At 41.5% G+C, this 23,656-nt stretch overlaps 1 protein-coding gene across 6 annotated transcripts in view; it reads right to left on the bottom strand.

The window, feature by feature from the left end:
- Positions 1–44: 44 nt before the first annotated feature.
- The window catches only part of LOC127378816 (sorting nexin-9), a 24,966-nt gene continuing 1,354 nt past the window's right edge, over positions 45–23,656 (bottom strand). The window contains exons 2-17 of one of the 6 annotated variants that reach the window (XM_051428084.1): positions 23,539–23,625; positions 23,381–23,455; positions 16,235–16,337; positions 15,990–16,137; positions 15,529–15,613; positions 15,323–15,448; positions 13,102–13,219; positions 12,891–13,021; positions 12,706–12,809; positions 12,481–12,584; positions 12,143–12,220; positions 11,434–11,510; positions 4,634–4,723; positions 4,404–4,509; positions 835–926; positions 45–752 (exon numbers count right to left, since the gene is read on the bottom strand). In XM_051428084.1, coding sequence (XP_051284044.1) covers positions 705–752; positions 835–926; positions 4,404–4,509; positions 4,634–4,723; positions 11,434–11,510; positions 12,143–12,220; positions 12,481–12,584; positions 12,706–12,809; positions 12,891–13,021; positions 13,102–13,219; positions 15,323–15,448; positions 15,529–15,613; positions 15,990–16,137; positions 16,235–16,337; positions 23,381–23,455; positions 23,539–23,625 — 1,572 coding nt within the window. In that variant the 3' untranslated portion in view covers positions 45–704. Of the gene's footprint in view, positions 753–834; positions 927–4,403; positions 4,510–4,633; positions 4,724–11,433; positions 11,511–12,142; positions 12,221–12,480; positions 12,585–12,705; positions 12,810–12,890; positions 13,022–13,101; positions 13,220–15,322; positions 15,449–15,528; positions 15,614–15,955; positions 16,138–16,234; positions 16,338–23,380; positions 23,456–23,538; positions 23,626–23,656 lie in introns of those variants that run through there. The other 5 variants (XM_051428085.1, XM_051428088.1, XM_051428089.1 and 2 more) reach the window with 5 other exon arrangements.

The following is a 23,656-nucleotide window of genomic DNA, read 5'->3' as shown; positions in this document are numbered from 1 at the left end:
TGTGTTTAGTTTGTTTTACAGTAATAAAAAATATTTCTCACATATTGACGAATGTTGAAACTTTTATTTTCATATATTTTAATTTTACAAGAAAAAACACAAGTGAAAAAAAAAGATTTAGTTTTCTGAACACTGCAGTTCAGTTCTCAGCCACCAGGTGGCAGCATGGACACATCTAGAGGTCATACAGGTGTATTTCCCTCCAGGTATCGATCAATATACAGTTCATACAGGTCAAAACAAACCAAACTACATTCAGAAATTCACAAATTAAATGTCCACTTGCCCTGCAGGTTTGTGTCGATACCAACGATTAATCCATTATATATACATAAAGTTGTGAAGTAGAAACACTATGAATATGACAGTTTAACAAAAACATTCAGTGATTTATACGCCTAATTATTGATTAATAAAGTAGTGTATCATGTGACCAAAGTGACAGGTAATTTAACTTAACGATTATTATTAATATTATTGAAACATTATCTATATATTATACCTTAAAATAAGAGAACTTAAAATGGAGTTTGGTGTGAAGTGAGGATATAAAAATAAACACTTTTAATACAAAGACGAGTTTAATTCAGTGAAAACAAGCAATATGTTATATCAATCAATCAATCAATCAATTAGCAATATTAAAAACTTTAGAAATGTAACAGTGACATCATTAGGCTGTGATGTCATCGGTGATGTCATCCTCACAGTGTGGTGAACTGGCGCAGGGCTCCTCTCAGCTTGTCAGCGATCTGACCAATCAGAGAGCAGAGAGGGGATTATGTCGTCACAGAGCTGTTTACCTGCAACCCCCCGCCCCCCCATCCTCCTCACCTGCTGGTAGAAGGTCACCTGTTGCCGCAGGTACAGCTGCATCACTCTGTTGTAGTCATAGATACGGTTGCTATGGAAATGGTTCATCTCAGCTGTAGGAGACAGGTTGCTATGGTTACAACCCTGCTTAGTACAGTAAGGAAGTAAGTAAGTAGTACACATAGTGTGTAGTACAGTGTGTACAGTGTGTGTGTACAGTGTGTAGTACAGTGTGTATGAGAGTGTGTAGTACAGTGTGTATGAGAGTGTGTGTGTACAGTGTGTAGTACAGTGTGTGTACATTGTGTAGTACAGTGTGTAGTACAGTGTGTGTACAGTGTGTACAGTGTGTATGAGAGTGTGTACAGTGTGTACAGTGTGTATGAGAGTGTGTACAGTGTGTAGTACAGTGTGTATGAGTGTGTGTACAGTGTGTACAGTGTGTGTAGTACAGTGTGTACAGTGTGTATGAGAGTGTGTGTACAGTGTGTGTGTACAGTGTGTGTAGTACAGTGTGTACAGTGTGTGTGTACAGTGTGTGTAGTACAGTGTGTGTACAGTGTGTGTACAGTGTGTGGTAAAGTGTGTACAGTGTGTAGTACAGTGTGTGTGTACAGTGTGTGTACAGTGTGTGGTAAAGTGTGTACAGTGTGTAGTACAGTGTGTGTGTACAGTGTGTGTGTGTACAGTGTGTAGTAAAGTGTGTACAGTGTGTACAGTGTGTGTAGTACAGTGTGTGTACAGTGTGTGTACAGTGTGTAGTACAGTGTGTGTGTGTACAGTGTGTAGTACAGTGTGTGTGTGTACAGTGTGTAGTACAGTGTGTGTACAGTGTGTGTAGTACAGTGTGCAGTAAAGTGTGCAGTACACTGTGTACAGTGTGTGTAGTACAGTGTGCAGTAAAGTGTGCAGTACAGTGTGTACAGTGTGTAGTAAAGTGTGTACAGTGTGTGTACAGTGTGGTGTACAGTGTGTGTACAGTGTGCAGTACAGTGTGTAGTACAGTGTGCAGTAAAGTGTGTAGTACAGTGTGTACAGTGTGAAGTACAGTGTGTAGTACAGTGTGTACAGTGTGAAGTACAGTGTGTAGTACAGTGTGTACAGTGTGTAGTACAGTGTGTACAGTGTGTAGTAAAGTGTGTACAGTGTGTGTACAGTGTGTATAGTGTGTATAGTGTGTAGTAAAGTGTGTACAGTGTGTGTACAGTGTGTAGTACAGTGTGTGTACAGTGTGTGGAACAGTGTGTGTACAGTGTGTAGTACAGTGTGTACAGTGTGTAGTACAGTGTGCAGTACAGTGTGTGTACAGTGTGTACAGTGTGTAGTACAGTGTGTACAGTGTGTAGTACAGTGTGTAGTACAGTGTGTACAGTGTGTAGTACAGTGTGTGTACAGTGTGTGTACAGTGTGTAGTACAGTGTGTACAGTGTGTAGTAAAGTGTGTACAGTGTGTGTACAGTGTGTAGTAAAGTGTGTACAGTGTGTAGTAAAGTGTGTACAGTGTGTAGTACAGTGTGTAGTACAGTGTGTGTACAGTGTGTGTACAGTGTGTAGTAAAGTGTGTACAGTGTGTGTACAGTGTGTAGTAAAGTGTGTACAGTGTGTGTACAGTGTGTAGTACAGTGTGTAGTACAGTGTGTACAGTGTGTACAGTGTGTACAGTGTGTACTACAGTGTGTACAGTGTGTACAGTGTGTGTGTACAGTGTGTAGTACAGTGTGTAGTACAGTGTGTGTACAGTGTGTAGTACAGTGTGTACAGTGTGTACAGTGTGTACAGTGTGTACAGTGTGTGTGTACAGTGTATATTACAGTGTGTAGTACAGTGTGTGTACAGTGTGTGTACAGTGTGTAGTACAGTGTGTGTACAGTGTGTAGTACAGTGTGTAGTACAGTGTGGTGTACAGTGTGGTGTACAGTGTGTAGTACAGTGTGTAGTACAGTGTGTAGTAAAGTGTGTACAGTGTGTAGTAAAGTGTGTACAGTGTGTAGTACAGTGTGTAGTACAGTGTGTGTGTACAGTGTGTAGTACAGTGTGTGTACAGTGTGTAGTACAGTGTGTGTACAGTGTGGTGTACAGTGTGTAGTACAGTGTGTAGTACAGTGTGTACAGTGTGTAGTACAGTGTGTGTACAGTGTGTGTACAGTGTGTGTACAGTGTGTAGTACAGTGTGTACAGTGTGTGTACAGTGTGTACAGTGTGTGTACAGTGTGTGTACAGTGTGTACAGTGTGTAGTACAGTGTGTACAGTGTGTAGTAAAGTGTGTACAGTGTGTGTACAGTGTGTAGTAAAGTGTGTACAGTGTGTAGTAAAGTGTGTACAGTGTGTGTACAGTGTGTAGTACAGTGTGTGTACAGTGTGTGTACAGTGTGTGTTAAAGTGTGTACAGTGTGTGTACAGTGTGTAGTAAAGTGTGTACAGTGTGTGTACAGTGTGTAGTACAGTGTGTAGTACAGTGTGTACAGTGTGTACAGTGTGTACAGTGTGTACTACAGTGTGTACAGTGTGTACAGTGTGTGTGTACAGTGTGTAGTACAGTGTGTAGTACAATGTGTGTACAGTGTGTAGTACAGTGTGTACAGTGTGTACAGTGTGTACAGTGTGTACAGTGTGTGTGTACAGTGTATATTACAGTGTGTAGTACAGTGTGTGTACAGTGTGTGTACAGTGTGTAGTACAGTGTGTGTACAGTGTGTAGTACAGTGTGTAGTACAGTGTGGTGTACAGTGTGGTGTACAGTGTGGTGTACAGTGTGTAGTACAGTGTGTAGTAAAGTGTGTACAGTGTGTAGTAAAGTGTGTACAGTGTGTAGTACAGTGTGTAGTACAGTGTGTGTGTACAGTGTGTAGTACAGTGTGTGTACAGTGTGTAGTACAGTGTGTGTACAGTGTGGTGTACAGTGTGTAGTACAGTGGGTAGTACAGTGTGTACAGTGTGTAGTACAGTGTGTGTACAGTGTGTGTACAGTGTGTGTACAGTGTGTAGTACAGTGTGTGTACAGTGTGTAGTACAGTGTGTAGTACAGTGTGTAGTACAGTGTGTACAGTGTGTAGTACATTGTGTGTACAGTGTGTGTACAGTGTGTGTACAGTGTGTGTACAGTGTGTGTACAGTGTGTAGTACAGTGTGTGTACAGTGTGTGTACAGTGTGTAGTACAGTGTGTACAGTGTGTAGTACAGTGTGTGTACAGTGTGTGTACAGTGTGTGTACAGTGTGTGTACAGTGTGTGTACAGTGTGTAGTACAGTGTGTGTACAGTGTGTGTACAGTGTGTGTACAGTGTGTAGTACAGTGTGTAGTACAGTGTGTGTACAGTGTGTGTACAGTGTGTAGTACAGTGTGTGTACAGTGTGTGTACAGTGTGTAGTACAGTGTGTGTACAGTGTGTAGTACAGTGTGTGTACAGTGTGTAGTACAGTGTGTATAGTGTGTGTACAGTGTGTGTATAGTGTGTGTACAGTGTGTGTACAGTGTGTGTACAGTGTGTGTACAGTGTGTAGTACAGTGTGTGTACAGTGTGTAGTACAGTGTGTGTACAGTGTGTGTACAGTGTGTACAGTGTGTGTACAGTGTGTGTACAGTGTGTTACCGTGCAGTGAGTAGCTCATGCAGCTGATTCGTTGGTTCATGAACTTTCTGTCGTTGCTGTTGATTCTTCCTGCAGAAACCAAACGATCCACTTCCTTCACTGCAGCCTACACACACACACACACACACACACACACACACACACACACACACACACACACACACACACACTGTTACACACTGTTACTGTTACTGTTACTAATACTACAGTGTGTACTAATACTACAGTACCTTGTGTACAGCAATGATTTCTGGGAAACATCCCAGCAGGCCTTTGTACTCATTGTTTGTCTCCAACAGGAAATGAAGATCCTTCTCAGGCTGGAGGTCAAAGTTCATCAGAGGTCAGACAATAATGTATTATTGATACAGAAATATGAACTAGCATCCTGATCACAAACATAGATAGAAACAACAGACTGGATCAGAAATAACAGTACCACAGTACTATATCACAGTACTATATCACAGTACTATATCACAGTACTACAGTACTATATCACAGTACTATATCACAGTACTACAGTACTATACCACAGTACTATATCACAGTACTATATCACAGTACTACAGTACTATATCACAGTACTATATCACAGTACTACAGTACTATATCACAGTACTATATTACAGTACTATATCACAGTACCACAGTACTATATCACAGTACTATATCACAGTACTACAGTACTATATCACAGTACTATATTACAGTACTATATCACAGTACCACAGTACTATATCACAGTACTATATCACAGTACCACAGTACTATATTACAGTACTATATCACAGTACCACAGTACTATATCACAGTACTATATCACAGTACCACAGTACTATATCACAGTACTACAGTACTATATCACAGTACTATATCACAGTACCACAGTACTATATCACAGTACTATATCACAGTACTACAGTACTATACCACAGTACTATATCACAGTACCATATCACAGTACTACAGTACTATATCACAGTACTATATCACAGTACCACAGTACTATATCACAGTACTATATCACAGTACTATATTACAGTACCACAGTACTATATTACAGTACTATATCACAGTACCACAGTACTATATCACAGTACTATATCACAGTACTACAGTACTATATCACAGTACTATATCACAGTACTATATTACAGTACTATATCACAGTACCACAGTACTATATCACAGTACTATATCACAGTACTATGTACTACAGTACTATATCACAGTACTATATCACAGTACTATATCACAGTACTATATTACAGTACTATATCACAGTACCACAGTACTATATCACAGTACTATATCACAGTACTACAGTACTATATCACAGTACCACAGTACTATATCACAGTACTATATTACAGTACTATATCACAGTACTATATCACAGTACTATATTACAGTACCACAGTACTATATCACAGTACTATATTACAGTACTATATCACAGTACTATATCACAGTACTATATTACAGTACCACAGTACTATATTACAGTACTATATCACAGTACCACAGTACTATATCACAGTACTATATCACAGTACTACAGTACTATATCACAGTACTATATCACAGTACCACAGTACTATATCACAGTACTATATTACAGTACTATATCACAGTACCACAGTACTATATCACAGTACTATATCACAGTACTACAGTACTATATCACAGTACTATATCACAGTACAACATCACAGTACTATATTACAGTACTATATCACAGTACCACAGTACTATATCACAGTACTACAGTACTATATCACAGTACTATATCACAGTACCACAGTACTATATCACAGTACTATATCACAGTACCACAGTACTATATCACAGTACTATATCACAGTACTATATTACAGTACTATATCACAGTACTACAGTACTATATCACAGTACTATATCACAGTACTACAGTACTATATCACAGTACTATATTACAGTACTATATTACAGTACTATATCACAGTACTACATCACAGTACTATATTACAGTACTACAGTACTATATCACAGTACTACAGTACTATATCACAGTACTATATCACAGTACTATATCACAGTACCACAGTACTATATCACAGTACTACAGTACTATATCACAGTACTATATTACAGTACTATATCACAGTACTATATTACAGTACTATATCAAAGTACTATATCACAGTACCACAGTACTATATCACAGTACTATATCACAGTACCACAGTACTATATCACAGTACTATATTACAGTACTATATCACAGTACTATATCACAGTACTACAGTACTATATCACAGTACTATATTACAGTACCACAGTACTATATCACAGTACCACAGTACTATATCACAGTACTATATCACAGTACTATATTACAGTACCACAGTACTATATTACAGTACTATATCACAGTACCACAGTACTATATCACAGTACTATATCACAGTACCACAGTACTATATCACAGTACTATATTACAGTACTATATCACAGTACTACAGTACTATATCACAGTACTATATCACAGTACCACATCACAGTACTATATTACAGTACTATATCACAGTACCACAGTACTATATCACAGTACTACAATACTATATCACAGTACTATATCACAGTACCACAGTACTATACCACAGTACTATATTACAGTACTATATCACAGTACTACAGTACTATATTATAGTACTATATTACAGTACTATATCACAGTACTATATTACAGTACTATATCACAGTACTACAGTACTATATTATAGTTCTATATTACAGTACTATATCACAGTACTATATTACAGTACTATATCACAGTACTACATTACTATATCACAGTACTATATTACAGTACTATATCACAGTACTATATCACAGTACCACATCACAGTACTATATCACAGTACTATATTACAGTGCTATATCACAGTACTATATTACAGTACTATTTTACAGTACTATATCACAGTACTATATCACAGTACCACAGTACCACATCACAGTACTATATTACAGTACTATATCACAGTACCACAGTACTATATCACAGTACTACAATACTATATCACAGTACTATGTCACAGTACTACAGTACTATATCACAGTACTACAGTACTATATCACAGTACTATATTACAGTACAATATCACAGTACTACAGTACTATATCACAGTACTATATTACAGTACTATATTACAGTACTATATCACAGTACTATATCACAGTACTACAGTACTATATCACAGTACTATATCACAGTACCACAGTACTATATCACAGTACTACAATACTATATCACAGTACCACAGTACTATATCACAGTACCACAGTACTATATCACAGTACTACAATACTATATCACAGTACTATACCACAGTACTATATCACAGTACTATACCACAGTACCACAGTACTATATCACAGTACTATACCACAGTTCTATATCACAGTACCACATCACAGTACTATATCACAGTACTATATCACAGTACTACAGTACTATATCACAGTACTATATCACAGTACCACAGTACTATATCACAGTACCACAGTATTATATCACAGTACCACAGTACTATATCACAGTACTACAGTACTATATCACAGTACTATACCACAGTACTATACCACAGTACTATATCACAGTACTATACCACAGTACTATATCACAGTACTATACCACAGTACTATATCACAGTACCACAGTACTATTCCACAGTACTATATCACAGTACTATACCACAGTACTATATCACAGTACCACATCACAGTACTATATCACAGTACTATATCACAGTACTACAGTACCACAGTACTATACCACAGTACTATATCACAGTACCACATTACAGCACTATATCACAGTACTATATCACAGTACTATACCACAGTACTATATCACAGTACCAAATCACAGTACTATATCACAGTACTATATCACAGTACCACAGTACTATATCACAGTACTATATCACAGTACCACATCACAGCACTATATCACAGTACCACAGTACTATATCACAGTCCTATACCACAGTACTATATCACAGTACTATATCACAGTATCACAGTACTATATCACAGTACTATATCACAGTACTACAATCCTATATCACAGTAGTATATCACAGTACCACAGTACTATACCACAGTACTATATCACAGTACCACAGTACTATTCCACAGTACTATATTACAGTACTATATCACAGTACTACATCACAGTACTATATTACAGTACTACAGTACTATATCACAGTACTACAGTACTATATCACAGTACTATATTACAGTACTATATCACAGTACTACATCACAGTACTATATTACAGTACTACAGTACTATATCACAGTACTACAGTACTATATCACAGTACTATATTACAGTACTATATCACAGTACTATATCACAGTACTATATTACAGTACTACAGTACTATATCACAGTACCACAGTACTATATCACAGTACTATATTACAGTACTATATCACAGTAGTATATTACAGTACTATATTACAGTACTATATCACAGTACTATATTACAGTACTATATCACAGTACTATATCACAGTACTATATTACAGTACTACAGTACTATATTACAGTACTACAGTACTATATCACAGTACCACAGTACTATATCACAGTACTATATTACAGTACTATATCACAGTACTATATTACAGTACTACAGTACTATATCACAGTACTATATTACAGTACTATATTACAGTACTACAGTACTATATCACAGTACTATATTACAGTACTATATCACAGTACTATATCACAGTACTATATTACAGTACTACAGTACTATATCACAGTACCACAGTACTATATCACAGTACTATATTACAGTACTATATCACAGTACTATATTACAGTACTACAGTACTATATCACAGTACTATATTACAGTACTATATCACAGTACCACAGTACTATATCACAGTACTATATTACAGTACTATATTACAGTACTATATCACAGTACCACAGTACTATATCACAGTACTACAATACTATATCACAGTACTATACCACAGTACTATATCACAGTACTATACCACAGTACCACATCACAGTACCACATCACAGTACTATATCACAGTACTATATCACAGTACTATACCACAGTACTATACCACAGTACCACATCACAGTACTATACTACAGTACCACATCACAGTACTATATCACAGTACTACAGTACTATATCACAGTACTATATCACAGTACCACAGTACTATACCACAGTACTATATCACAGTACTATATCACAGTACCACAGTATTATATCATAGTACCACAGTACAGTACTACAGTACTATATCACAGTACTATATCACAGTACCACAGTACTATACCACAGTACTATATCACAGTACTATACCACAGTACTATATCACAGTAACACAGTACTATTCCACAGTACTATACCACAGTACTATACCACAGTACTATATCACAGTACCACAGTACTATTCCACAGTACTATATCACAGTACCACATCACAGTACTATATCACAGTACTACAGTACCACAGTACTATACCACAGTACTATATCACAGTACTATATCACAGTACCACATCACAGCACTATATCACAGTACCACAGTACTATATCACAGTACTATACCACAGTACTATATCACAGTACTACAGTACCACAGTACTATACCACAGTACTATATCACAGTACTATATCACAGTACTATATCACAGTACTATATCACAGTATCACAGTACTATATCACAGTACTATATCACAGTACCACAGTACTATACCACAGTACTATATCACAGTACCACAGTACTATACCACAGTACTATATCACAGTACTATACCACAGTACTATATCACAGTACCACAGTACTATTCCACAGTACTATACCACACTACTATACCACAGTACCACAGTACTATACCACAGTACTATACCACAGTACTATACCACAGTACTATATCACAGTACCACAGTACTATACCACAGTACTATACCACAGTACTATATCACAGTACCACAGTACTATTCCACAGTACTATATCACAGTACCACATCACAGTACTATATCACAGTACTACAGTACCACAGTACTATACCACAGTACTATATCACAGTACTATATCACAGTACCACATCACAGCACTATATCACAGTACCACAGTACTATATCACAGTACTATATCACAGTACTATACCACAGTACTATACCACAGTACTATATCACAGTACTATATCACAGTACTATACCACAGTACTATATCACAGTACTACAGTACCACAGTACTATACCACAGTACTATATCACAGTACTATATCACAGTATCACAGTACTATATCACAGTACTATATCACAGTACTACAATCCTATATCACAGTACCACAGTACTATATCACAGTACTATATCACAGTACCACAGTACTATATCACAGTACTATTCCACAGTACTATATCACAGTACTATACCACAGTACTATATCACAGTACTATATCACAGTACCACAGTACTATATCACAGTACTATATCACAGTACCACAGTACTATATCACAGTACTATACCACAGTACTATATCACAGTACTACAGTACTATATCACAGTACTATACCACAGTACCACAGTACTATACCACAGTACTATATCCCAGTACCACAGTACTATACCACAGTACTATATCACTGTACCACAGTACTATACCACAGTACTACAGTAATATATCACAGTACCACAATACTATATCACAGTACCACAGTACTATACCACAGTACTATATCACTGTACCACAGTACTACAGTACTATATCACAGTACCACAGTACTATACCACAGTACTATATCCCAGTACCACAGTACTATACCACAGTACTATATCACTGTACCACAGTACTATACCACAGTACTACAGTACTATATCACAGTACCACAGTACTATATCACTGTACCACAGTACTACACCACAGTACTACAGTACTATATCACAGTACCACAGTACTATATCATAGTAGTATATTTTTGTACCTGCTGTGCGACTATCTCTGCAATCTGCTCGTATGTTTTTCCAGCGGCTGTCAGAGCGTCTGTCAGTGTCTCCTCTCCTAAACATCATAACAACAATAATAACAACAACAATAAAAACAACATAGACACAATAACAACAATAATTAATCTCCTACACAAATATACATGTTTAAACTTCCGTTGGAACAATCAAAGTGTTTCATTTTGCCAAACAAAATGAGGCAGCCTGTCACAAATAAAGGCAGCCTGTCCCAAATAAAAGCAGCCTGTCCCAAAAAACAGCAGCCTGTGCCAAATAAAAGGAGCCTGTCCCAAATAAAGGCAGCCTGTCCCAAATAAAAGCAGCCTGTCCCAAATAGAAGCAGCCTGTCCCCAAATAAAGGCAGCCTGTCCCAAATAAAGGCAGTCTGTCCCAAATAGAAGCAGCCTGTCCCCAAATAAAGGCAGCCTGTCCCAAATAAAGGCAGCCTGTCCCAAATAAAAGCAGCCTGTCCCAAATAGAAGCAGCCTGTCCCCAAATAAAGGCAGCCTGTCCCAATTAAAGGCAGTCTGCCCCAAATAGAAGCAGCCTGTCCCCAAATAAAGGCAGCCTGTCCCAAATAAAGGCAGTCTGTCCCAAAAAAAAGCAGCCTGTGCCAAATAAAAGGAGCCTGTCCCAAATAAAGGCAGCCTGTCCCAAATAAAACCCCATCCCTCCTTGTCTCCTCACCTGGATATTTGCTGCTGATGAAAACAGTCGATAGATTCCTGAAAGCTCGACCAATCCGCTCATACTCTTTAGGCAGCGCTGTACACACAAACAAACAAACAAACAAACAAACGCACAAACGAACAACACACAAAATATAATAAAAAGTCTATACTGTGTGTACTGTGTGTATAAGTACTGTGTTTTAAAGAGTTCGGTCTAGACCTGCTCTATTTGAAAAGTGTCCTGAGATAACTTCTGTTATGAATTGGCGCTATACAAATAAAACTGAATTGAATTGAATTGTACTGTGTGTACAAGTACTGTGTGTACTGTGTGTATAAGTACTGCGTACTGACGTCCGGTGAAGCGTTTCCAGTGAGTGTTTCCAACATTCAGCAGCTCTTTGACTCCTTCATCCATCGACTTTGTGAACCGACTGTAGAGTTCACACTGCTGCTCACTGCGCACACACACACACACACACACACACACACACACACACACATTAACACACATTAAAACACACACATCATGGTCTGGCTTCTGGTCAGGCTCCTGGTCTGGCTCTGTGCAGTACTTACACCTCAGCAGGGTCCAGCTCTGGAGCCTCAGGTTCGATCAGACTGAAGATCATTGGTCCCACCGTCTCGTCTCTCTCCGCCTTCCTCTTCCCTGCCTTCCACTCCTGAAACATCAACACTTCAGCCACCAAACCTCCTCACAGCCGATTGGCTGACACAGCTACAGGGGGTGGGATTTAACCTGCCTTCTCGTCCCTGTAGGTGAGGAAGAGCTGGAAGACTTCGCTCTGGGAGACGACCGGGTGGCGACACATCCGCGTCATCCAGGCCTGCAGCTGCTCCATACGCATCCGGATGAAGTCATCCTCAAAGCGACCTGACAGCACAGGTAAACACTCAAACACAGGGGTCAGAGGTCACATGGCTACAGGTGTGGTTGTCATGGCGATGGCTCACCTGTCACCTGTTTGTCGGGCAGGGAGGGGATGGGCAGAGCAGAGCCGAACTTCCCCAGCAGACGTTCATATAGCCAATCAAAGTGCTTGTATCGATGATTGACAGGTCTGTTGGTCGTCTGCAGGGAGGTCAGAGAGAGTGTACAATTACTGCGTACTACTGCGTACTACTGCATACTACTGTGTACTACTGTGTACTACTGCGTACTACTGCATACTACTGCATACTACTGCGTACTAGTGCATACTAGTGCATACTACTGCATACTACTGTGTGCTACTGTGTACTACTGCCTTACTACTGCATAGTACTGCATACTACTGTATACTACTGCATACTACTGCGTACTAATGTGTACTACTGCGTACTACTGCATACTATTGTATACTACTTTATACTACTGCGTACTACTGCACACTATTGTATACTACTGCATACTACTTTATACTACTGCGTACTACTGCATACTACTGCATACTACTAAATACTACTGTATACTACTGCCTACTACTGTGTACCACTGCATACTACTACTACTACTACTACTGTGTTTTAGAGCTTTACATAGTACAGAAACTGCCCTCCTCAAGGTAACCAACGACCTCCTTTCAGCAGCCGATAGGGGAGAGAGCGCAATTTTATTCCTCTTAGATTTAAGTGCAGCCTTCAACACTGTTGATCATGCGATTTTATTAGACCGCCTGAAAACCTGGGTCGGCATCGAGGATACTGCTTTTAGTTGGTTTTATTCTTACCTTTTAGTCAGAACCTTCTCGTTCACCACAGGTAATTATTCCTCAAATACAACTCCAATTACCTGTGGTGTACCGCAAGGTTCTATTTAGGTCTGATTTTATTTTCTATTTATATGCTCCCACTTGGCCAGATTATTAAACACCATAATGTATCATTCCATTGCTATGCAGACGACACACAAATATACCTTCCGCTGAGGCCCGGTGACCCTGGAAGCCTAGCTGCTATTTTAGACTGTCTTAAAGATATTAACAGTTGGATGGCCCAAAATTTCCTACAGCTTAACAACACCAAAACAGAAATCATATTGTTCACCCCCCCAAACAATATTAGTCATTATCAGCAAGCCCTTGGTCCCTTCTCCGTCAACATAAAACTCACTGCAAGAAATCTAGGTGTACATTTTGACTCAGAGCTGACATTCATCCCTCATGTCAATAAACTGGTCCAGTCCTGCTTCTATCAGCTACGCTCTGTTTCTAGAATAAAACACATGCTTATACCCCCCGATCTGGAAAAAGTAATTCACGCATTCATCTTTTCCAGACTAGATTACTGCAACTCCCTTCTCTCCGGCATAAATCAAAAATCACTCTCTCGCCTCCAACTGGTACAGAATTCAGCAGCTAGGCTTCTAACTGGTTTTAACAGACGTCAACACATTACTCCAATATTAGCTTCCCTCCATTGGCTCCCTGTCTGTTTTAGAATTGATTTTAAGATTTTACTGATCACTTTTAAAGCATGCTCAGGTCTGGCTCCGAGCTATATTACAGATATTTTAATTCCCTATGAGCCAGCTTTTTTTTCTGTATTCTACTGCATACTACTGCTTACTACTGTGTACTACTGCGTACTACTGTATACTACTGTATAATACTGCATACTGTACAGTGTAGTACAGTGTAGTACTGTGTAGTGCAGTGTAGTGCAGTGTAGTACAGTGTAGTGCAGTGTAGTACTGTGTAGTACAGTGCAGTACAGTGTAGTACTGTGTAGTACAGTGCAGTACTGTGTAGTACTGTGTAGTGCAGTGCAGTACTGTGTAGTACAGTGCAGTACAGTGTAGTACTGTGTAGTGCAGTGTAGCACTGTGTAGTACTGTGCAGTACAGTGTAGTACAGTGTAGCACTGTGTAGTACAGTGTAGCACTGTGTAGCACTGTGTAGTACTGTGTAGTGCAGTGTAGTACTGTGTAGTGCAGTGTAGTGCAGTGTAGTACAGTGTAGTACTGTGTAGTACTGTGTGTGCAGTGTAGTACGTGTAGCACTGTGTAGTACAGTGTAGCACTGTGTAGCACTTGTAGCACTGTGTAGTACTGTGTAGTGCAGTGTAGTACTGTGTAGTGCAGTGTAGTACAGTGTAGTACTGTGTAGTACTGTATAGTGCAGTGTAGTACTGTATAGTGCAGTGTAGTACAGTATAGTACTGTGTAGTGCAGTGTAGTACTGTATAGTACTCTCACATTGGGAGTGATCTGGTACTCGATGAAGCTCTTCAGTCCGTACAGTTTGGACTCTTTCTTGGGATCAGCGATCACACAGTCCAGAGGAGCCAACGGGTACAGCCAGACCGGACCCACTTCTCCCATCTGATTGGACGATGAGCAGGAGCCAATCAGAGCACACTGACAGACAACAGTTTGATACAATGATCAATAAAGTTACTTACGTAGACAGGAAGTCTGTCTCTGCTGTTTGCTGGAGGTTTGGCTAACAAGAAGACTTCAGGGCTCGGACCTTTGGAGAATGGGAACCTGAGAACACAAGATTACTGAGATCTACTGACAACCACCAGGATCTACTGACAACCACCGGGATCTACTGACAACCACCGGGATCTACTAACATCCACCAGGATCTACTGATATCCACTGGGATCTAAAGAAATGCACTGGGATCTAAGATCTACAGACATTCATTTGGAGCTACTGACAACTGCTGGGATCTACTGACAACCACCAAGATCTACTGACAACTGATCTAAGATCTACAGACATTCATCTGGAGCTACTGACAGCCGCTGGGATCTACTGATATCTACTGGGATCTACAGAACATCCACTAGGATCTATTTAAATTAACTAATTATTACATACTGGAATATACTGTAAGATCTACTGGTGTATGTACTTGTTGAGGGAGATCTTGACAGAGGGACCGTGGGTGCTCGCTCCTGAAGCTCCACCCTCCTCATCCACCTGATAGTCACCACGGTAACCACCCATTGATTGGTCATCCCAGTCGTCGTCCCACTCGCCATCATCGTCCTCGCCAGCTGCTTGGGACAGGAAACAGTTCTGAACCGGGTTACAACTTTAGAGTACTTTATACTTTAAAAGTACTGCAGTACTCTGTCCAACAGTACTGTGTGTTACCTTGTTGTGTGTACATGTATCCTTGACTGTCCCATCCTTCTGTTGGGTTACTGACATAAGCCCCGCCCACTGACCTGGACTCCCCAGCTCCACTGCTGCCGACCTGAAACACATCAATGGTTTTGAAATTCTTTGTAGTGGTTTTGAGTCTGTTTGTGGTGGTTTTGTGTCTTGGTGGTGGTTTGCAGTCCCTGTGTGGTAGTTTTGTGTCTTTGTGGTGGTTTTCAGTCTGTTTGTGGTGGTTTTCAGTTTGTTTGTGGTGGTTTTCAGTTTGTTTGTGGTGGTTTTCAGTTTGTTTGTGGTGGTTTTGTGTCTTTGAGGTGGTTTGCAGTCTCTTCGTTGTGGTTTTGTGTCTTTGTGGTGGTTTTAAGTCTGTTTGTGGTGGTTTTGAGTTTCTTTGTGGTGGTTTTGTGTCTTTGTGGTGGTTTGCAGTCTCTTTGTGGTGGTTTTGAATCCTTGTGGTGGTTTTGAGTCTTTGTGGTGGTTTTCAGTCTGTTTGTGGTGGTTTTCAGTTTGTTTGTGGTGGTTTTGTGTCTTTGAGGCGGTTTTCAGTTTGTTTGTGTTGGTTTTGAGGTTTTTTTTTTGGTGGTTTTCAGTCTGTTTGTGGTGGTTTTGAGTTTCTTTGTGGTGGTTTTGTGTCTTTGTGGTGGTTTGTAGTCTGTTTGTGGTGGTTTTGAATCCTTGTGGTGGTTTTGTGTCTTTGTGGTGATTTGCAGTCGCTTTGTGGTGGTTTTGTGTCTTTGTGGTGGTTTTCAGTCTGTTTGTGATGGTTTTCAGTTTCTTTGTGGTGGTTTTGTGTCTTTGTGGTGGTTTGTAATCTGTTTGTGGTGGTTTTGTGTCTTTGTGGTGGTTTTCAGTTTCTTTGTGGTGTTTTTCAGTCTGTTTGTGGTGGTTTTGTGTCTTTGTGGTGGTTTTCAGTATCTTTGTGGTGGTTTGCAATCTCTTTGTGGTGGTTTTGTATCTTTGTGGTGGTTTGGAGTTTCTTTGTGGTGGTTTTGTGTCGTTGAGGTGGTTTGCAGTCTCTTTGTGGTGGTTTTATGTCTTTGTGGTGGTTTTGTGTCTTTGAGGTGGTTTGTAGTCTCCTTGTGGTGGTTTTGTGTCTTTGTGGTGGTATTCAGTCGGTTTGTGGTGGTTTTGAGTTTCTTTGTGGTGGTTTTAAGTCTGTTTGTGGTGGCTTTGAGTTTCTTTGTGGTGGTTTCGTGTCTTTGTGGTGGTTTGCAGTCTCTTTGTGGTGGTTTTGTGTCTTTGTGGTGATTTGCAGTCGCTTTGTGGTGGTTTTGTGTCTTTGTGGTGGTTTCCAGTCTGTTTGTGGTGGTTTGCAATCTCTTTGTGGTGGTTTTGTGTCTTTGTGGTGGTTTGGAGTTTCTTTGTGGTGGTTTGGAGTTTCTTTGTGGTGGTTTTGTGTCGTTGAGGTGGTTTGCAGTCTCTTTGTGGTGGTTTTATGTCTTTGTGGTGGTTTTGTGTCTTTGAGGTGGTTTGCAGTCTCTTTGTGGTGGTTTTGTGTCTTTGTGGTGGTTTTCAGTTTCTTGGTGGTGGTTTTGTGTCGTTGAGGTGGTTTGCAGTCTCTTTGTGGTGGTTTTGAGTCCTTGAGGTGGTTTTGTGTCTTTGTGATGGTTTTGAGTTTCTTTGTGGTGGTTTTGAGTCTCCTTGTGGTGGTTTTTATGTCTTTGTGGTGGCTTTGAGTTTCTTTGTGGTGGTTTTGAGCCTCTTTGTGGTGGTTTTGTGTCTTTGTGGTGGTTTGGAGTTTCTTTGTGGTGGTTTGGAGTTTCTTTGTGGTGGTTTCCAGTTCCGGTTTCGGCACTGTGTCGAGCGGCGGCCAGCAACAGTTGCTCTCTTTCTTTTCCGCACTTTTAGTAATTTTTTTCTTATTCATTGTTGTTTCTTTTTCAGTAAGTTGTTGTGCTAACCTTAGCCAACTATGTTTGGGAACTTTTTTCCATGTTTTTTTGTCCATGTGTCTCATTCTTGGGACAATTTTTCCCAACCGCGTCTCCGTCTGGGCACAACAATGCGGCGGGTCTATTGTTTACACCCGAGATCAGCTGTTGTCGCTACAACCATCGGCGCTGATACGGGAGAGGCCTGAAATCCCTAGAGAACTGAGGAGGAAGTACAGGGGATGTAAGGCTGGACGTAAACACCGGGAAAAGAAGCAGAGATATAAACCATGTCTCCCTTCCATCACCATGGGAAACGTGAGGTCGCTGGCTCATAAGATGGACAAGCTGGCGGGCTTGGTGAGGACTCAGCGGGTGTATCTTGAGAGCAGCGTGCTGTGTTTCACGGAGACGTGGCTCCACAAGGACATTCCGGACTCAAATGCAACTGTGGACGGCTTTCAGACTGTTCGGGCGGACAGGAGTCACCGTGAGAGCAGCAAGAGGAAAGGTGGGGGACTTGCTATTCTTATTAACAACAAGGGGTGTCATCCTGGACACGTTACTGTAAAGGAGCATGTGTGCAGCCCGGACATTGAGCTGCTTGCCGTGAGTCTGCGGCCATATTACCTGCCAAGGGAGTTGTCACACGTGATCATCCTGGTTGTTTACATTCCTCCGACCACAAACGCGGCCCGTGCAAGTGACGTCATCCACACCGTCGTCACAGGACTACAGACACGGCACCCAGACGCATTCATCGCGATATCTGGGGACTTCAATCACATCACTCTGGCTGCAACACTGCCCATTTTCAAGCAGTTTGTGGACTGTCCCACCAGGGAAAACAAGACACTGGACCTGCTATATGCCAATGTTAAGGAGGCTTACAGCTCCACTGCACTTCCTTCTCTTGGAAGATCAGACCACAACCTCATTCACCTGCAGCCCCTGTATAAGCCCCAAGTCCAGAGGCTTCCTCCACCAGGACTGTGAGGAGATGGTCACAGGAGACCGATGAAGCTTTGTAGGGCTGCTTTGAACAAACAGACTGGGAGTTGCTCTGTGATTCGCACGGAGAGGACCTTGATGATCTCACGGACTGCATAACGGGGTACATCAACTTCTGTGGGAACAGTGTTGTTCCTACAGCGACTGTACACTTTTTCCCCAAAAACAACCCGGGGCCCCCCAGAAAAAAAAGGCCCTCCTAAATAAAAAAAAAGGGCCCCTTAAAAGGGGGGGAGGGAGGAGAAGAGGGGGGGGTTAGGAGGGAAGGAGGAGGATCCAACAGGGTAAAGACAGCTACAGGACGAAGCTGGAGCACAAACTCCAGCAAAACAACTTGAAGGACGTGTGGAGCGGCATGAGGAGCATCACTGGCTACAAACCATCTGGCAGCCAGACAATCGGAGGTGGTACTGAACGAGCCAACGAGCTCAATCTGTTTTTCAACAGATTTGATGAGAGGGCTCCGGACTACCCCTCCCCCAGCTCCACTACAACCATCCACCTCCAAACCTCCAGCCCTGCTGCCCCCCTCCGTTCCTTCTTGACTACGCCCTACCTGTCCTCTCCCCCCCACCATCACCTCTCCCCACCCCCATCAACACACCTGGCAGACAGACCTTCACTGCAGAGCAGGTGAGGAAGGAGCTGTGCAGACTCCGCCCAGGCAAGGCAGCAGGTCCTGACGGTGTGAGCCCGAGGGTCCTCAAAACATGTGCAACCCAACTGAGTGGAGTCCTGCAGCACATCTTCAACCTGAGCCTGAGTCTGGAGAGGGTCCCTGTGATGTGGAAGACATCCTGCCTGGTACCAGTACCGAAGAAGGCGCGTCCCAGCTTCTCCAACAACTACAGACCGGTGGCGCTGACGTCTCACCTGATGAAGTCCCTGGAGAGGCTGGTCCTGTCAATTCTTCGGCCCCTGGTCAGCTCATCACTGGACCCTCTTCAGTTTGCCTACCAGCCGACATTAGGAGTGGAGGACACCATCATCTTCCTGCTCCACCGTGCCTGCGCCCACCTGGACAGACTGGGAAGCACTGTGAGAATCATGTTCATGGACTTCTCCTGTGCGTTCAACACCATCCAGCCTGCTCTGCTGGGGAGTAAGCTGACGGCGATGCAGGTGGACCCTCCCCTGGTTTCCTGGATTACGGACTATTTGACGGGTCGACCACAGTATGTCAGACTGCAGGACGGTGTGTCTGACACTGTGGTCAGCAGCACTGGGGCTCCACAGGGAACTGTTCTTTCCCCCTTTCTGTTCATCCTGTACACCTCGGACTTTCAGTTCCTCTCTGAGTCCTGCCACCTGCAGAAGTTTGCGGACGACTCTGCAATTGTTGGCTGTGTCAGTGAGGGGAAGGAGGAGGAGTACAGGGGCGTTGTGGACTCCTTCATTGAGTGGTGTGCAACTAACCATCTGCATCTCAACTCCACTAAGACTAAGGAGCTGGTGGTGGATTTCCGCAGGAGGAAATCTGCCCCCAAACCCATCTCCATTAACGGTGTGACTGTGGATGTTGTCCAGGATTACAAATACCTTGGAGTACACCTGGATAACAAACTGGACTGGGCCAAGAACACTGAGGCTGTTTACAAGAAGGGCCAGAGTCGTCCTGTGGCCATCAGACTATATAACGCATCTACCTCCGGTCGCGAAAGGGACAGTGGAGACACTGTGCCCTGAGCAAATGTCACTTACGCCATTTATTTACCCAATTTTCACTTCATCACTTTATTTAGTTGTACTGTACAACAATGCTGCTACAATTTTATGACTTATTTATGACTAGTGTCTTTGTGGGGGTTTTGTGTCTTTGTGGTGGTTTTCAGTCTGTTTGTGGTGGTTTTGAGTTTCTTTGTGGTGGTTTCGTGTCTTTGTGGTGATCTGCAGTCTCTTTGTGGTGGTTTTGTGTCTTTGTGGTGGTTTTCAGTTTCTTTGTGGTGGTTTTCAGTCTCTTTGTGGTGGTTTTGAGTTTCTTTGAGGTGGTTTTGTGTCTTTGTGGTGATTGACCATGATATTCTTTTACAGAGACTTGAGCATCAAATTGGCATTAAAGGAACTGCCCTAACCTGGTTTAAGTCATACTTATCAGATCGTTCTCAGTTTGTACATGTTAACGATGAATCCTCCATAAATACTAAAGTTAGTCATGGAGTTCCACAAGGTTCTGTACTTGGACCAATACTATTTACTTTATATATGCTCCCTTTAGGCAACATTATTAGGAATCACTCCATTAACTTTCACTGTTATGCAGATGATACGCAGTTATATCTATCAATCAAACCCAATGAAATTAATCAATTATCTAAATTACAAACATGTCTTAAGGACATAAAATCCTGGATGACCTGCAATTTTCTGATGTTAAACTCAGAAAAAAACGAAATTCTTGTTCTTGGCCCCAAAAACCTTAGAGACTCATTGTCTAAAGATATAGTCACTCTAGATGGCATTAACTTGGCCTCTAGCACCACTGTCAGGAATCTTGGAGTTATCTTTGATCAGGATTTGTCATTTAACTCCCACATAAAGCAGACCTCTAGGACTGCCTTCTTTCATTTACGTAATATTAGAAAAATTAGACACATACTATCACAGACAGATGCAGAAAAACTAATCCATGCATTTGTTACTTCAAGGCTGGATTACTGCAACTCTTTATTATCAGTTTGCCCCAATAAGTCCATTAAAACGCTCCAATTAATTCAGAACGCTGCAGCACGAGTACTGACAGGAACTAGAAAAAGAGATCACATCTCTCCTGTACTAGCTACTCTGCATTGGCTCCCTATAAAATGTAGAATTGAATTTAAAATCCTCCTCCTCACCTATAAAGCTCTTCATGGTCAGGCCCCTTCATATCTTAAAGAGCTCATAGTACCCTATTACCCCACTAGAACACTACGTTCTCTGAATGCTGGGCTACTTGTGGTTCCTATAGTCTCTAAAAGTAGAACAGGAGCCAGAGCCTTCAGTTACCAAGCTCCTCTCCTGTGGAACCAGCTTCCAGTTGTGGTTCTGGAGGCAGACACCCTCACCACATTCAAGAGTAGGCTTAAGACATTCCTCTTTGATAAAGCTTATAGTTAGGGCTGGATCAGGTGAGTCCTGAACCATCCCTTAGTTATGCTGCTATAGGCCTAGACTATTGGGGGATTTCCCATGGTGCACTGAGCTACTCTCTTCCTCTCTCTTTCTGCACTCATTCATGTCCCATTAATGCATGTTACTAACTCCACTTCTTCCCCGGAGTTCTTGTGCTTTCTCGTCTCGCAGGTTCTCATGGATCCTGGTGGAGCCTCCTGCCATGGTCCTGCTTGACTGCCATTGCCAATACTGTTGTTGCTGTGCACCTGTCTGTCTGTCTGTCGCTCTCTCTCTCTCTCTCTCTCTCTCTCTCACCCCAACTGGTCGAGACAGACGACCACCCACCTAGAGCCGGAGGATCTGTCCTAGGTTTCTGCCTTTTAACAGGCAGTTTTTCCTTGCCCTTGTCGCCAAGTGCTTGCTCATGGTGGTACTGTTGGGTCTCTGTAATTAATGTTAAAGAGTTCGGTCTAGACCTGCTCTATTTGAAAAGTGTCCTGAGATAACTTCTGTTATGAATTGGCGCTATACAAATAAAATTGAATTGAATTGAATTGAATTTGCCGTCTCTTTGTGGTGGTTTTGTGTCTTTGTGGTGGTTTTCAGTCTGTTTATGGTTGTTTTCAGTTTCTTTGTGGTGGTTTTGCAATCTCTTGGTGGTGGTTTTGTGTCTTTGTGGTGGTTTTGAGTTTCTTTGTGGTGTTTTGCAATCTCTTGGTGGTGGTTTTGTGTCTTTGTGGTGGTTTTGAGTTTCTTTGTGGTGTTTTGCAAACTCTTTGTGGTGGTTTTGTGTCTTTGTGGTGGTTTTGAGTTTCTTTGTGGTGGTTTTGAGTTTCTTTGTGGTGTTTTGCAATCTCTTTGTGGTGGTTTTGTGTCTTTGTGGTGGTTTTGAGTTTCTTTGTGGTGTTTTGCAATCTCTTTGTGGTGGTTTTGTGTCTTTGTGGTGGTTTTCAGTTTCTTTGTGGTGTTTTGCAATCTCTTTGTGGTGGTTTTGTGTCTTTGTGGTGGTTTTGAGTTTCTTTGTGGTGGTTTTCAGTCTCTTTGTGGTGGTTTTGTGTCTTTGTGGTGGTTTTCAGTCTCTTTGTGGTGGTTTTCAGTCTCTATGTGTTGCAGATATTAGATCATACAAATGTCTAACAGCAGCTGTGAAAGAAGCTTCCCTCACCTGTAAATATCCTTCAGGTACGAGTCCGGTTTGTCCACTAGAGTTCTGGGCTTTGATCCAGCCTCCACCCACAGTCTGCAGAGACACACACACACAGGTTACAACTGTGTGTGTGTGTGTGTGTGTGTGTGTGTGTGTGTGTGTGTGTGTGTGTGTACCTGGTCTAACACAGTGACTGTCTCTCCCTGTCGGACCGACAACTCGTTGTTTCCTGGTTCAGCTGTGAAGTCGTACAGAACCTGAGCCTGAAACAAACAAACAACAACAACAACAACT

This window comes from Dicentrarchus labrax, unplaced genomic scaffold, assembly GCF_905237075.1.
Source record: "Dicentrarchus labrax unplaced genomic scaffold, dlabrax2021, whole genome shotgun sequence".
Taxonomy (NCBI): Eukaryota; Metazoa; Chordata; class Actinopteri; family Moronidae; genus Dicentrarchus; species Dicentrarchus labrax.
The sequence above is the reverse complement of the archived record's forward strand: the minus strand, read 5'-3'. Positions and strand labels throughout refer to the sequence as shown.